The 16,123-nt window shown below is 45.4% G+C and overlaps 1 protein-coding gene and 1 pseudogene across 1 annotated transcript in view; both read left to right on the forward strand.

Annotated features, from left to right (window-relative positions):
• Positions 1-16,123, forward strand: part of Abhd2 (abhydrolase domain containing 2, acylglycerol lipase) — a 112,710-nt gene that overhangs the window by 31,046 nt on the left and 65,541 nt on the right. Inside the window, exon 3 of the mRNA XM_045145076.1 lies at positions 993-1,192. Within this exon, the coding sequence (XP_045001011.1) occupies positions 999-1,192 (194 nt within the window). The 5' untranslated portion in view covers positions 993-998. The remainder of the gene's footprint in view (positions 1-992; positions 1,193-16,123) is intronic.
• On the forward strand, positions 12,178-12,244 carry LOC123459762 (annotated as a pseudogene).

The following is a 16,123-nucleotide window of genomic DNA, read 5'->3' on the forward strand; positions in this document are numbered from 1 at the left end:
GAACTCCAGACACATTCATCGTTTTATGCACCTGAATTTACATGGGTGCTAGAGAATTAAACCTGGACTAGCAGATTTTGCAAGCACCTTTTTTTTTTGTTTGTTTTTCGAGGTAGGGTCTCACTCTAGCTCAGGCTGACCTGGAATTCACTCTGTAGTTTCAGGGTGGCCTCGAACTCTCAGCGATCCTCCTACCTCTGCCCCCTGCTGGGATTAAAGGCGTGTGCCACCACGCCTGGCTTGCAAGCACCTTTAACTGTTGAGCAGTCCCCCTAAGATATGTACTACAATTTTAAATTTTGGTCTAGTGGTTGAGTTTGGCCTACCTGTAGCCTAATTTTGGACTAAGGGCTATAGTCAGGTACCCTGTGGAGTGACCAAAAAACCAAAAATTGTCTAACTCCATTTCATACTGCCTGAAACCCCCAGGAGTGAGGCCAGGCTGCATCTAAACATAACTCCAGCGTCACAGTGTCCGTGGAGCAGATGGCTGAGTGGAGCCAAAATGGCTTTATCTCAGCTGCTCTGAAAATAGTGTTGGGGCCAGCAGGTAGTATAGCCATACCTGGTGGCACCTGCAGACCCAAGGGACAGTCCAGGGCTGGAAAGAACACTTAACACACACCTGGTGCTCCAGGTGCGGATTAGGTCTGCAGAGAGATTGAAGTGGCCTGTTACCAGAAGTCAAAGCACTGCGCCCAGCCCTAACTGTTCTTATTTTCCTCTCTAGCAAAAAAAAAAAAAAAAAAAAAAAAATTTGCTCCACACTTTCCAATTTGCTCACCTTGGAAATGCTCATGAGATTAACAAAAAGAAGTAACACCTCCCTTAGTCATCAACACTCAGGACTGTGTTTGTGACTGGGCTTGTCGCCAAAGCGTTGGTGCTGCCAGGCCCTGGTGGGGTTTGTGTGCAGCACCCCATGGACACCTTGGGAGCTTGCCCACAGCGGGACATGTCTGTGAACCCAGACCTGTGCTTCCGCTCCACAGATCAAGATGAACGCCATGCTAGAGACCCCCGAGCTCCCTGCCGTGTTTGATGGGGTGAAGTTGGCTGCTGTAGCCGCCGTGCTCTATGTGATCGTCCGGTGTTTGAACCTGAAGAGCCCCACCGCCCCTCCTGATCTCTACTTCCAGGACTCAGGGCTCTCACGCTTCCTGCTCAAGTCCTGTCCGCTTCTGACCAAAGAGTGAGTAGACCAGCATACTTCTATATGCCTCCCTGCTGATCTGTGTGGCCCTGTGTGATGTTTAGAGAACTTCCAAGTCTCCTTAGCTTGGTCGATGCTCAGTAGGGGGGCTTGCCTAGCATGCACAAGGTCCTGGGTTCTGTCTACAGTACACAAAGCACACGAACAAAAATCTCTTCTCATATTGTGTCCATAAAGCATAGATTAAAAAATGGCCTCATTGGTGTTAAAATAACCACAGTCTTGATAGCAGGCAGTCTGGTGTTTAAATCCTGAAGGGTAGGAGAAAGAATCAGATCTTTGTTGCTTGGAAACATCCCTTTTTCCACAGCATGGTGTCATCATCCATGATAAGATTTTTTAGAAAACAGAAGCCATCTTTAGATAGATATAGAAAACCTGGAGAATATTTTTGCATTGTGGCAAATGTCCTGCCGTCAGTCTAAAGACAGAGAAGCCATCTTTACCCATAGTCATTGAAATGCACAAAGGCTTCCTTGTGGAGTCCTCTCCATCTTTGGACATTGAAAAATGTCTGGAGCCAAGTTGGCTAAGACCACTCACTTGGAGGGAGTACCTCCAGGTCTGGTGGGCCAGTTTCCCCTCAGACACTCACACCGGTATTTTGGAGGAGAGTAAGCATGCTTCCATGGAAGAAACCATGGCTATGAAATGACAGGAAGCTGCATTCCAAATCACACATCCAGGTGATACGGTGCTCAGTTTTCCCGTCATGCTTTCTGATTACCTTGGTCATCCTGTGGGGCTCGGCAAGCCTCCCGCAGAAGTGTTCCATGCCCTCCCGTCAGCCTGCGCGCCTCTTCCCTTCTAGTCACGGTGCTTCGCTCTGCACCTCTCAGCGCTTGTCCCTTCTGCCTGGTCTGTGTCACAGGCTGCAGCCACATGCAGAGCCATCTCAAAATGTGCCCCCTCCACACATGATCATCACCACCCTCTTTAGTGGGCTGGTAACAATGGGTATGCAGCTGTCTTCTAAGAGCAGACAAAGGGGAAAGAGAGACATCTTGCTTTGTTTAGTCTGACCATCTGGTTGATTCTCAGAGGCTTGTAGTCAAGGTTGAAGACCTTCCATGTGGGCTTTGGGTGTTTGGGATGTCCTGGTAAGTTCTCTCATAGCTGTGACAGTGATGCCACGACTCCAATACAAGACAGACGTTGCTTAGTCCTGATAGAGGGTGTGACCAGCATAAATGTTGTCGTATTGACTGCCCTGTTGAGGGACTGTCCATCACAGTAGACAGGCACCAGACTCAGGATATGGTGTTTTTATTATACGGTGTTTGCTCTACAAAGTGTGTCTGGTAACTGTGCACATTAAAAATTACCCAGTAGCCAGGCGTGGTGGTGCACGCCTTTAATCCCAGCACTCGAGAGGCAGAGGTAGGAGGATTGCCATGAGTTCAAGGCCACCCTGAGACTCTAATGTGAATTCCAGGTCAGTCTGGGCTTCAGTGAGGCCCTACCTCAAAAAACCAAAAAACAAAAAATTACCCAGTACTTTACATATTTTTTTTGTTTTTGTTTTTTTTTTGTTTTTCAAGGCAGGGTCTCACTCTGGCTCAGGCTGACCTGGAATTCACTATGTAGTCTCAGGGTGGCCTCGAACTCACGGTGATCCTCCTACCTCTGCTTCCCGAGTGCTGGGATTAAAGGCGTGCTCCACCACGCCCGGCTTCATATTTTTATTTTGAATGTTTCTTTAATATTTGATTTGGTAACACTGCTTTGGACTGGCTAGTGGCTTTTGCACCCAGTTTCAGATTAGCTGCAATCATTAGACCCAGTTCCTTGGTCTTCTCATTTTTAGAGAGCTTTTAAAAGTCAAGCTTATTGGTAACCTTTCACATCGCTCTGACCAAATACCTGATAAGAAGCAACTTAAGGCAGAAGAGGTTTTATTTTGGCTCACGGTTTGAGAGGTACACTACTTGACTGTGCCAGGGAAGCCGTGCCAGCGGGACTAGCTCACGGCTGGGGGCAGCAGTTCTGCGGGGCAGTTGTAGTGTAAGGTGGCTGATACCTGCAACCAGGAAGCAGAGTCTAGGTCGGAACCACCCCTAAGGCTCTGTGACCACCAGCCAGTCAATAGTATGTCCAGAAGTTTCCACAACCTCCCAGAATAGTGCCACCAGCTGGGGGCCTACTGATGAGACACGTGAGCCCATGAAGAACATTTCACATTCAAACTATACCACCAAGGTATTTAAAACTCTGTGAATTTATATGCAGATGAGTGCAAATGTGTTCCCAAAATTGGTTCCTAAGGAATCAGAGAGAGGAAGCCATGGGAAAACTGCTAGTGCCCAGGCTCCAGGAAAATGCCATGTCAGGACTGATTCTGTACTGACTCTTCCAAGTGTAACTGAAAGCTGCCAGGACAGATTTTACCCCTTTGTCTTATTGCCCTTTTAAAAATAACTTGGAAGCCGGGAGTGGTGGCGCACGCCTTTAATCCCAGCACTCGGGAGGCAGAGGTAGGAGGATCTCCGTGAGTTCAAGGCCACCCTGAGACTACACAGTTAATTCCAGGTCAGCCTGGACCAGAGTGAGACCCTACCTCGAAAAAAAAAAAAAAAAAAAAAAAAACAACTTGGGAGCCAGAGAGATAACTTACTGGTTAAGGCACTTGCCTACAAAGCCAAAGGACCAAGTTTCCATTCCCCAGGACCTATGTAAGCCAGATGCACAAGGTGGTGCATGCGTCTGGAGTAAATTTGCAGTGGCTGGAGGCCCTGGTATGCCCATCCTCCCTCTCTCTCTCTCTGTCTCTCTCTCTACCTCTTTCTCTCTCAAATAAATACATAAATAATTGAAAAATAACTTGGAGATATAAGTCCCACAACGTCCCTTTGTTTTCCCCCTTCCTGGTACATATTCCTTATGAGCTTAAGATGTTGACCAGATGGGTGTCCATGTGATTTCTACTAAGATGACCCTCACCCACTTCCTGGTAGGGAAAAAAGTCTCTGTCCCCTCTCCTTGGAGCAGCAACCTGAGCTATGACCTCAGTGAATTCCCCGTGGTCACTGGCCTGTCCCAAGACTTTCTTGTATGGAGGCCCCGACTAGGTGGCTGCAGAACGCCTAGGCTAAAGGTAGAGCTGATGTTTATTTAGGAATTAGGTGTGGCTTGAAGGTGGATGTGAAGAGGCAGGTTCCCCAGAGAGTTTGCTTCCAAGACCTTTCCCTTCATTCACAGGACCAGCCCTCTGAGAGCGTGTTGGAACATTATTTAAGCAGCTAAATTTCAAACACATGAGCCCTCTGACTTGAACAAGACAAATGATTCGAGGTTGAAAGTATCTTTCTTTCCTACTTTTACCCATTTTCTTTTGCCCCTGTCCTTGCCTTTGAAATTTGTTGAGCCCCTCTCAGAAATATTCTGCCACCAAGTCCCCTTAAAGACTCAGAGGTCAGATTCATTTTTCCCATCATTTGTAAGGCTAGGGCAACTAGGAGTGGCAGAGAGGGCACCTGACTCAAAGTACAGAGGGGCTGTTCCCTGTGTGCACGCTGTGCCCTTCTTATCCTGGGGAAGTGGACCGGGAGTTTTCTCAGGGCACAGGTGAGGGCACTGAGGCACAGAACAGGAAGAGGCAAGCCCACAGGAGCGTCATTGACAGGACTGACTCTTAAGTGACCTCCAACTCCTGCAAGACCTCTTTCTATTCCCATCTCTGGAAGAAGCTCCTGTCCTTTAATGTTCTTTTTCTGTGTCACATTTCCTGAACGGCCTCTCATGTGTTTGAAGCTGGGCACAGGAAATGGCTGTTATGGGTAAAAAGTACTACTCCTGAGACTTTGAAGATTTTTTCTCCTAGGAGGAGACCTTTCCACAGGCTCCACATATACCTCAGCTGAAGGGTCAGGTAACTGATCTACAGTGAACTATCATTATTGCTCAGTAGCCTGACTGCAGGCAGCTGCTCATTATGACTTTCATGCAAATCCAGACATATCCTCCTGCTGTTCTGGGACAGGAAACAAGCTGATGAAAGGTGATCTCTGAGCATGCTGTAAGTGTAGGGATCTCCCCCTTCAGCATTAAAGCCCATTTTTAACTCTTTTAAGATAACCCAAAGACGGGCTGGAGAGATGGCTTAGCGGTTAAGCGCTTGTCTGTGAAGCCCAAGGACCCCAGTTCGAGGCTCGGTTCCCCAGGTCCCACGTTCGCCAGATGCACAAGGGGGTGCACGCATCTGGAGTCCGTTTGCAGAGGCTGGAAGCCTTGGCGCGCCCATTCTCTCTCTCTCCCTCTATCTATCTTTCTCTCTGTGTCTGTCGCTCTCAAATAAATAAATAAATAAATAAATAAATAAATAAATAATAAAATAAAAAAATTTAAAAAGATAACCCAAAGACATATCATAAATGAACCTCGTCATAGCTGGAGGAAGACTTTGCTTCAGTGGGATGAAGCACCACCTGTTCACTTAGCAGAGCAGGTCAGCGTTCACCCGGGGACCGCTGTGTTCTCAGGGGCCGTGTGCTTTCTGTGAAATAAGCAGACCACAAGCTCAGTTATGAATAGCAAGAACAGTCTAGATGGTGACGCAAATCTCAATGTTTTTTTTTTTTCAGAATAATTTAATAAATACTCATTTTTAAAAATAGGAAGCAAAACACACAAAACATCATCTGTACTGTAACTCTCTAGGCAGAGATAATTCACCATTACTATTTTGGTGAGCGTCTCTGTGTTCTCCTGTGTATGTGTGCTGCCTCTGCTAAATGCCCTGGCAGAGAGAGAGAGACTCTGCTGGGGATGCCTAGTGCATGCCTGGCAAGAGCTCTACCAGTGAGCTAAATCCCAATTTGTTTTGTTTTGCTTTTCTTATTTTTCCACTGCTGGGGGTGACTTTGAACATGCTAGGCAAGTGTTCCACCATTGAACTATATACATTCCCAGCCCACATGGAAACCTCTTTTATTTTTATTTTTTATTTATTGTTGAGAGTGAAGAGAGGGAGAGAAAGAGGCAAAACGAGTGAGGGAGTCAGGGCACACTAGGTAGGGCCTTTCAGCCACTGTGAACAAACTTCAGATGTGTGCGCCCCCTTGTGAGCATGTGCAACATTGCGTGCCTGCATCACTGTGTGTCTGGCTATGTGGGACCTGGAGATTTGAACATGCATTCTTAGGCTTTGCAGGCAAACACCTTAACTGCTAATCCTCTCTCACCCGAGAAACTTCTTTCAACTCTTACTCTGTCACGAGTATTCCTGAATCGTGCTGCTCTACCTGTGCCTAACATTCAAGCTGTCTTTTTTCTTTCTGCCATATAGCTGCATCTTTAGCTCTTGGTTTTATGAGACTGAGTCTCATTGTTCAGCTCAAACTGGTCTTGAACTTCATATATAGCCCAGGCTGTCCTCAGACTCACCATCTTGTGTCATCCTTCCAAGTGCTGGGTTGAATTACAGGTACATACCACGATGCTGTCTTCTAATACTTGATTATGTTATGTTATGTTACTGGTTTTTCAAGGTAGGGTCTCATTGTAGCTCAGGCTGACCTGGAATTCACTATATATTCTCAGGGTAGCCGTAAACTCAGGTGATCCTCCTACCTCTGCCTCCTGAGTGCTGGGATTAAAGACGTGCACCACCATGCCCAGCTACTTGATTTTTTTTAAAATAGATTTAGAATTCTGTCCTTCATCCAAATTTTCCTAGTTTTTAGCAGCATCTTGTGTAGAGAAAGATGGGCTAGACTCAAACATATGTCTTCTATCTCCAAACTAGCCAAAGAGAACTTTGGACAAAGAGTGGCCTCTCGGGTCCTGTTTCCTCCTATTGCAGTAAAATGGGCAAATCTCCCTGGCCTGCTCTGATTCTGGTACCCATGCTCACAACACCCACCGGGAAGGAGGACCCTGGGGCAGGGGTCCTGACTGGGCGAGGAAAGACGCTAGAGAGAAGGAGCTTCCTGTCCTCTCCTATCTCTGCACTCTGGAACATTCTCTCCCCTGGCTTTTTTTTTTTTAAGCACTCTATGTGCAATTATTTACAGATAACAAATTACACAAACCTTAAATATACAGTCCAGGCCCTTTTGCCTATATACTCAGCTAACTGTGTAACTAACCACCATGCCCTTGGGCTTTACATGCATGTCTCAGGTTAACTCTATCTGCCTCAGAGCCACCCAGTTGTCATCAAGCCACTTAAGTAGGCTTCAGGCCTGCACCCAAGGCTTTCTACAGTGTGCCCAAAGTTACTGTTCAGCCTTGTCATCCTCTCAGAGCCTGGGCTTGCCCCCTGCGCTGTTGTCTGTAGTTACCCCGTATCCTCTTTGCTCTCTACCAAAACCCGTGAGAGTACTGGTGTAGTTTGGCATCAATTCTGAGAAACGAACCCCTTTTCCATCTGTAGCATGTGATTGCTGTTGTCCACTTGGTGCATCCCATCTGGTTTCATGAGAATTTGTATCTTTTTCTCCCTCGGTAGAGTACGTATATAGCCCATGTTGAGATAGATCCTTGGAGGTTCCAAATGTTAAGTTCAGTGTCATTCTGTCTTTTGTTTTCCATAAACAAAGTTGGGAAGAGATGTTCTGATTTTGCTGTCTGTGCTGGGCAAGAGAAACCACACCATGGCCAGATTGTTCCGCGACGCCCCCAGGAGTCAGGTGTGCCCTCACCACTGACAGGGTTTTGTTTTTCTGGGAAGACTGTCCCCTGTCTCTGGAAAAAGAGTTTTGCTTTTGGTCTTAAATGAGCCAGGGTAGCCCAAATGTGTAAGGATAGTCTGCAGCCTGTACCCTCTCCTGGGGTCCTGGCTGAAGTTTTCTTTTTTTTTTGGTTTTTCGAGGTAGGGTCTCATTCTAGCCCAGGCTGACCTGGAATTCATTACGGAGTCTCAGGGTGGCCTTGAACTCACAGCGATCCTCCTACCTCTGCCTCCCGAGTGCTGGGATTAAAGGCGTGCGCCACCACGCCCGGCTCTGGCTGAAGTTTTCTACCAGCACCTCCAGGTTAGAAAGTAAAGACAGGCGCCAGGCTGCGGCCTTTTTACTCAACTAGCAGGCTTGTCAGTGAGGGTTGTGAGCAGCTAAGGCAGGCGTTCAGGAGAGGTGTGATGGGGTGCTTAGCTAATAGAAAAGCCTGGCATGGCTTATGCTTTCCTGGGGTGCAGTAGACACCTAGGGGCCCCTGTCAGGTCCCGCAAGGGGAGGCAGGGAGAGCAAAGCCACTGCCATGTTTGTGGCTTCCCCAGAGTCACCAACACAATAGTCTCCTCTTGCCACCAGCTGCTGCCCGTGTTACTCAGAACTGGCTATTACTGTTCTCCATGGCTTTTTGAGGCACCTGAAATTTGCCTGTGAGGATCACACCCATTCTAGTGCCAAGCCAAAAATAACAGATGGCTCTCCTATGCCCTGATGCCCTCTTGGAACCCTACCTCTTGGGAGCTGCTTCACTCAGAAGAGAATTGCAGAAAGCCCATGGCCCTTCTGTAAATCACGATGCAGTCCCCGTGTGTGGTTTTCCCGACTTCTCAGAGTCCAGGCCCCAAACAGGAATCTTACTAAATGTTCTGACCGTTGTTAGCTCATAGTTTCACTTTCTTGTCACAGTCATCCAGTTGTCTGAGTTCACGAACATTTAAGAATCTACTTTGAGACTCAGCTCTTTGAGCGTGGGAGGTTGTTTGGTTTTCAAGGCAGGGTCTCTAGCTCAGGCTGGCCTCTAACTCATGGCAATCCTCCAACCTCAGCTGGGACCAAAGGCATGTGCCAGGTATGGAGGGGTTAAAAAGTCATTTTTTTAAGGTTTGACTTTTTTTAACTTGTATTTATTTATTTATGAGGAGAGAGAGATAAGTATGGGTATGTCAGGACAAATTCCAGATGCAAGTGCCATTTTGTGCATTTAGCTTTACATGAGTACTGGGGACTTATGCCTGGACTGTCAGACTTTGGAAGCAAGTGTTCTTAACTGCTGAGACTCCCCTCCAGCCTCATAAAAGGTCATTTAAAAAAACACCTTATGATGGAATTTACTGTAGACTTTTCTTTTTGGGCAAGCCCAACAGACTGGCCTTTTATTTTAACGTGAGAGAGCGAAAATAGGAGAGAGAGAGAATTGGCGTGCCAGGGCCTCCTGCCACTATAATTGAACTCGAGACATGTGTGCCACCTAGTATACCTTGCATACTTGTGTCACTTTGTATCTGGCTTACGTGGGACTCAGAGAGTTGAACACAGGTCCTTTGGCTTCGCAGGCAAGCACCTTAACCACTAAACCATCCCCCCAGCCCATATAGGCATTTTAAAGAAATTGGTGTCCTCATAATTGTGATTCTCTTTTAAAAATTGCATGTATTGGGCTGGAGAGATGGCTTAGTGGTTGAGGTGCTTGCCTGAAAAACCAAAGGACCCACGTTTGATTCCCCAGGACCCATGTAAGCCAGATGCACAAGGTGGCACATGCATCTGGAGTTGATTTGCAGTGGCTGGAAGCCCTGATGTGCCCACCCTCTCCCTCCGCCCCCTCTCTGCCTCTTTCTCTCATTTTAAAAGTTTTTTTTTTTAATAAAAATATGTACTTGTGGGGGCTGGGGAGACGGCTTAGTGGTTAAGGCATTTGCCTACAAAGCCAAAGGATCCTGGTTCGACTCTCTGGGACCCACATAAGCCAGATGCACAAGGTGGCACATGCATCTGGAGTTTGTCTGCAGTGGCTGGAGGCCCTGGCTCACCCATTCTGTCTCTCTTTCAAGTAAATAAATAATACATATATTTGTGTATATATGTGCACTGTGGGTGACTATGGGTGCACATGTGCAACAGCACACATATGGAGGTCAGAGGACAGCCTTGCCAAAGACGGCAAGCATGCCATTTCAGGATCACGAGGAATCGAGCGCTGAAGAGCTGCTTGACGCAGTTCCAGCCCAGCTGTCTCTTCCTTGAAGTCCAATGTGGCCCCTCTATAGAAAAATCTTTGGCTCTCTATGCTACAGAAATATGTGGTTTTCTGTATAATGTTTGTTTTTCTCTGTCTTTCACTTGGTGTCCCAATCTCTAAGTTTACTTTTCCAGTAAAAATTGGTGTCAGTAAAGTGTTGGTCAATATATCTGAAAGAGGCTCTGGCATAGAATTGGAAAAACAAGAAAATGGGTCAAAGATAATTGTTTTCTTTAAAGGCCTTAAAGAAAGTCAGGCATGGAGTACAGTAAACTTAGGAGGAAACAATGAACCTCCTAGAACAATGTAAACATTGTTATATGACTAATTTTTCTAAATGGTGGCAATTGCAATTGACTCTTTACTACAGAAAAACAACCGAAGTCAGAAATGGTTCAATTGGGGGGACCAAAGTCTAAGTATTGGAGGGACATGAAAAGGAAAATTCAAAATAAATAATTAAAGGATAAATGGATCTGCTGGATCAGTGATTAATGATGGGAAGCCCCATTTGTGGTTGTTTTACCTCTCACCTTTAATAGAGTAATTGAAAGTAGAAGTCCAGGAAATCACAAGTGCTTGACCGCACATACATGGGGAAAACATGAAAACAGTTATTAATCATTACAGGGGCCTGACGACTTTACTTGAGGTGAATAATTGTGGGATTGTTTGATGATAAGGAATAACAAAAAGTTTCTATGAATTCTGTGAAATTGTACCTTTCTTGAAGTTTGTTCTTGCATGACGTGATCAGAAAATAAAAGACTAAGAGCTGTGGCAGCAGAGAAGCAGAGAAATATAGAAATATGGAAGTATAGAAACAGGGAAAAACAGAAAACAGGAAAAAAAGACAAAAAAATAGAAAAAGAAAAAAATAGAAAAATAGAAAGAGAAAAATAAAAAAAAATAGAAACAGAAAAGGAGGCAGAGAGAAAAAGATAGAAAAGCTCATCTGCCTTCAGCATTAGCCTGTCAGCTTACACCAGAACTTGACTTCGAGTCGTTACTTCGCTGCTCCCTTTCACACCTCTTTTTGGGGACCCTCCTTCAAGCCAGGGCTGGACCCCGGCACAGCCTCAAGTGTTGGTCCTCACCTTTCATCTTATTTTTGAGGAGAGTCTCTCTTGATTTACACTACACTTAACAAGCCAGCCAGCTTACAAGGTTCAGGATTCTCCTGGCTCCACCTCCCTTCTCTCTGTAGGCACACTGGGATCATGGATACTCACTCACACCGTGTGTCTGGCTTCATGTGGAATCTGCAGACCCAAGCTCAGGTTGTCAGGCTTGTACAGCAAGCACTTAATCCACTGAGCCATCTCTCCGACTCTGTTCTGTTTTGAAACAGAACCTTAGTTAAGTTGCCCACACTGACTTCTATCTCCCCATTCTCCTGCCTCAGCCTTCTGAGTGTTGGGACTACAATTATGAGCCACCGTGTCTGGCTTATGTGCTTCCTAACTGTTCCTGTCAAAGCAGAGCAAATCTGCTTTTAATTTTTCTTCCCCAAAATACTAATTCCTTTTCTATCTCAGTCCTGCATATTTACTTTCTTTTTTTAAAGAATTTTCTTAGTTGTTCTTTTTTTTAATGTTTAAGAAATATTTTATTTATTTATTTGAGAGAGTGAGAGGCAAAAAGAGAGAATGGGCATGCCAGGGCCTCTAGCCACTGCAAATGAACTCCAGATACATGAGCCCCCTTGTGCATCTGGCTTACATGGGTCCTGGGGAACCTGGGTCCTTTGGCTTTGCAAGCAAGTGCCTTAATCACTAAGCTATCTCTCCAGCCTTACATATTTACTTTCTAATAGTAAATCACCATTTTCTTTTATCTGACATATTAATGGCCAGGTTCAGGCTGGAGAAATGGCTTATTAAGGTACTTGCCTGTGAGGTTCTATTCCCTAGAACCCACATGAGCCAGATGCACATGGTGGCATATGCATCTGGAGTTCATTTGCAGTGGTCCTAGTGTGCCCATTTTTTTTCTCTCTCTCATAAATAAATAAATAAAAATAAAAGATTTTTTTTTTTTTAAAGCCAGGTTCTAAGTGTTACAGCTCTTTTAGAATTTGTCTAGTAGGTTTTCTGGCTTGTGCTAGAAAATACTACCCGCCCCCCCCCAAAAAAAAAAAAGCCAGGTTCCATATGAACGCATGCTCTGTTTGTCACAGATGTGTAAGATAAGCTACTTTTTCCTAGTGAGTTAAGAAAGTTTTAAATTATTAGGCGTGTACTGCTCCCCTTCTTCCCCTCACACACACAAAAGGTGCTGGTTCAGAGCTCTCTTGAGTGTAGAACCCACATGGAGGTCTGAAGAGCGCAGACTCCGTGTATGAGCGCCCACTCTCCGGTAGCCTTCGCCCTGCCTTCTTTTTATAAAGCCGCTTATTTGCAGTGGCAGTGCCAATGCCCATGCCAAAGCCGTTGACATGGACAGTTAGCAGATGCACGTTCACACATTCCCTCAGGCAGGCTTCCACCCTAGGCCAGCCCCAGCCCAGGAAAAGTTCTGGAACCAACACAGCTTGTTAGAGGGAGCTGAAGCTGGAAAGAATTTCATTATCTTGAGCTTAAATTCTACTTTCCTCTCGTTCACCCACATTCCAGACCAGACTTAAATCCTTCCCTTCTGGCTCAGCACTAAAGTGTTGTCCTTTTTGAAGGATTAACTCCTAATTGCCTAGATACCTGATTTTACCCATTCTAGGAGCTGTTCAGGTATTTCCTTAGATGCTGTAAGTTCTTGATTTGCGGGTCCATGACGTTCCAGCATTCCCGCCTCCACAGCACCTGCAGGTCTGGAAAGCTGAAGCCCTCAGAATTCTCTCCGGGTGAGACTGAATATGGACAGACAGCCTCACGTGAGGTCACAGGTTCCAGTGACTTCATCTTAAAACTTTTTACACAATTTCCAGGAAAAAAAAAAAAAAAAAGCCCACAGGATTACTGACCCTGAGGTAATAGTCTTCTCTTACAAGACTGACCACATGTCTCAGTTTACCTAGGACTGACAGGTTTCCTGGGACATGGGCTTTCTCTGTTGACCATGAGGAAGTCTCAGGCAAGCAAGTGGCCTGGTCACCACTTCCACTATTTCTCATTGTCGTCTTCTGTCACAAGGTGAGGGTTACTGTAAGTAGATGGGCATTTGGACATACTTATTTAACTCATGGATATTGGCCTCCTGCCCTCTCTGTGCCCTAGCAGGTATTTATTGAACAGATGGGCTGCCTTTGACAGCAAAGGGGCATCTTTCCATCTTTGAGGTATCTTGTATTGAATCAAAACAAGAACCCAAGTCTGCTATAGAATTCACTGGATCCTCCTACCTCTTCCTCCCTAGTGCTGGGATTAGAGGTGTGCACCACCATGTCCGGCTAGATTATAGCTTCTTGTTGAACTCTGAAAGAACTTCAAAAAGAAAGCTTCAGAATCCAAAAGCATGCGAGATTCTCTTCATTAGTTCGGGTGGAAGATGAGCCATGCAGACTAGAGCAGCCACTCCCAGCAATCAAAATGTATGCCTTTCATACTGGCTGTCCTGTTCACCAAGCCTGATGGGCAACACTACTGTACTTCCAGAATGCAAAAGAGAGGCAGTTTGGTGGCACGCACCTACAATCTCAGCTCTTGAAGGCAGAGGTCGGGGGGATCAAGAGTTCAATGTCATCCTTGGCTACATAGCAAGTTCAAAGCTAGCTTGAGTTCCTAGGTTACATGATCTAAAAAACTTTAAAAAAAACAAAGCATATGCTACAACTAATTCCACCACCCACTATCAAACCCAGTACATACAGATGGCAAACGGGTCTTGGCTCCTTACTGTAAGTCCTGTTGCTGAGTTACTTTTGTGTCCCAATCTTTCCCAGACCAAGTGCCAGCACCCAACTTGGTTTACCGCTCATCCTTAACTTCTAGCAATCCTTAAACTTCATTTACTTTACAAGTCTTGTCTGAGGTCGCATCTACTTTTGTTTTCCCTTTCAGTGGGTAGTTACCTGAAAATTGCTCCAATGTCTCAGAACAGAAAATAGACCCTACTTGCTAGAAAATCTAAAATTTCTTAATATAAACCATCTCTTATGAGCATCTCATGTTTTATTGATCCCATGAACTTACTAGTTTTGATCTTTAGCTATTCTTTTTCTCTGGCTGCCTCTCAACACATCTCCCTTCATTATAATCGATAATATACCTTATGCTACAAACTGTGTCATTGATTGATAAGGTATAGTTAGGACCACCAACTGAGTTTGAACATATTCTCTAAAGTTAAGTGAGTATAATTTCTAAATTCCCTAGCAGCATGCCAGCCATGGCAAAGAGACTAAGCATTGGTCTGAAGCCACGAAGAGTGAAGTGCCTGGCTTTGGCCCCTGGTTGCCTTCAGAAGCATCAAGAATAGCTGTCTTACAATTGAAGTTTTGCGGGGACTGGCTTTGGAATCAGAACCTAATAGCACGTTGTAGTTACTCAAAGCGTTTTCCTGGGTTTGTAGGGAAAGCCATCCCTCTACAAAAGTTTGGGAAGCTCTAGTTCTTTTTATCATCAGATTTATTACCAGGTTGAGAAGTGTCCTTGTCAGGGACTATGTGCCACCTGGAGCAGCTCACAGTGTCACCATGAGCCGTGGAATTGGAAGTGAGTCAGCCACATGACAGCTCGTGAAGCATGCTAAATATCCACCCAGGGTCAGTTTCTAATCATAGCGTGAGGTCCCTGGGTTCTCATGGTCACATGCTGTCACACCAGGCTACTTAACACCATTTAGAAAATATGTAATCTGAAACATTTGGGGAGCCTCACCCAAGGTCAGTGGCTGACTCAGAACCATCTGTGGCCACCTAGGAAAGGAGAGGTTTGTGAGAAGCAGCAGGTTCTATATTTTTCCATCTTTGCAGGAGCATTCACTCCATTGCCACAGCCCACTTGACTTTCCCGTACACTAGATGGTCCTTCCACAAGATGCTGAACTGTTGTGTTCAGCTGAACCCCATAAGCTTTGACAGTGATGTGAACAGCCATGCCATACAGATAAGAACTGAGAGACTCCATCAGTTTTGTTTGTTTGTTAGTTTGTTTTTCGAGTTAGGGTCTCATTTTAGCCCCGGCTGACCTGGAATTCACTATGCAATCTCAGGGTGTCCTTGAACTCATGGCAATCCTCCTGCCTCTGCCTCCCAAGTGCTGAGATTAAACGCGTTTGCCACCATACCTGGTCATTAAATTTGAAATTATTAAACCATAATAGTAGAGGCTTTTCCTTTCCTGGTTTTGAATAAAGGAATATTTTTCTCTGTGAATAAATAAATATCTTTATAATCTATAAGTAATATGTAGCAATCTACTCTTCCAGTCTGTTCACCCCATATTACTCTCACCTCTTTCTGTATGCACTCACAAACTCTCTTCTCATTTCCATCTTTGCTGTACGTCAGAGTCCTTCCCCCCTTTCCCCTTCTCTCTCCCCGCCATCCTCCACCCTTCTCCATCACTAGCTCCTCTAGTCTCTTCTACCTTTTACTCGTTTTCTGTCTCTCTTCTGAGCCCTTCCCTTGTCACAGGGATGCAAGCAGTAAATCTTTACTTGTGTCTTTCTCCTTACCTCCTACTGTCTTTTTATTTATGACAGGATCTCATATTATAGCTCAGGATGGCCCGGAACTCACTGTGTAGCCCAGGCTGGCCTTGAACTTGTGAAAATCATCCTATCTCAGCATTCCAAGGAATTACAGATATGAGCTACCAGCTGTCTTCTAAGAAGCTTAAGAACAAAGACACTTAAAATTCTGTGCTCCACACAGCTGCTCCTGCGCATAGAGTCAGCGCACTGAGGCTTATAGCTGGTTTGGGGAGGAACATGTGATCAGCTGTCAGGATGAGAGGAGTTTAGAGAAAAAGGGGTAGATAGCACCGTGGAAACCTGGATGAAGAAGGCACTATGCAATTCTGAAAGATCACTTGGCTTCGGCTAGGGCACTGAGGTCAGTAA

The sequence above is a fragment of the Jaculus jaculus genome, chromosome 3 (assembly GCF_020740685.1).
Source record: "Jaculus jaculus isolate mJacJac1 chromosome 3, mJacJac1.mat.Y.cur, whole genome shotgun sequence".
Classification (NCBI taxonomy): Eukaryota; Metazoa; Chordata; class Mammalia; order Rodentia; family Dipodidae; genus Jaculus; species Jaculus jaculus.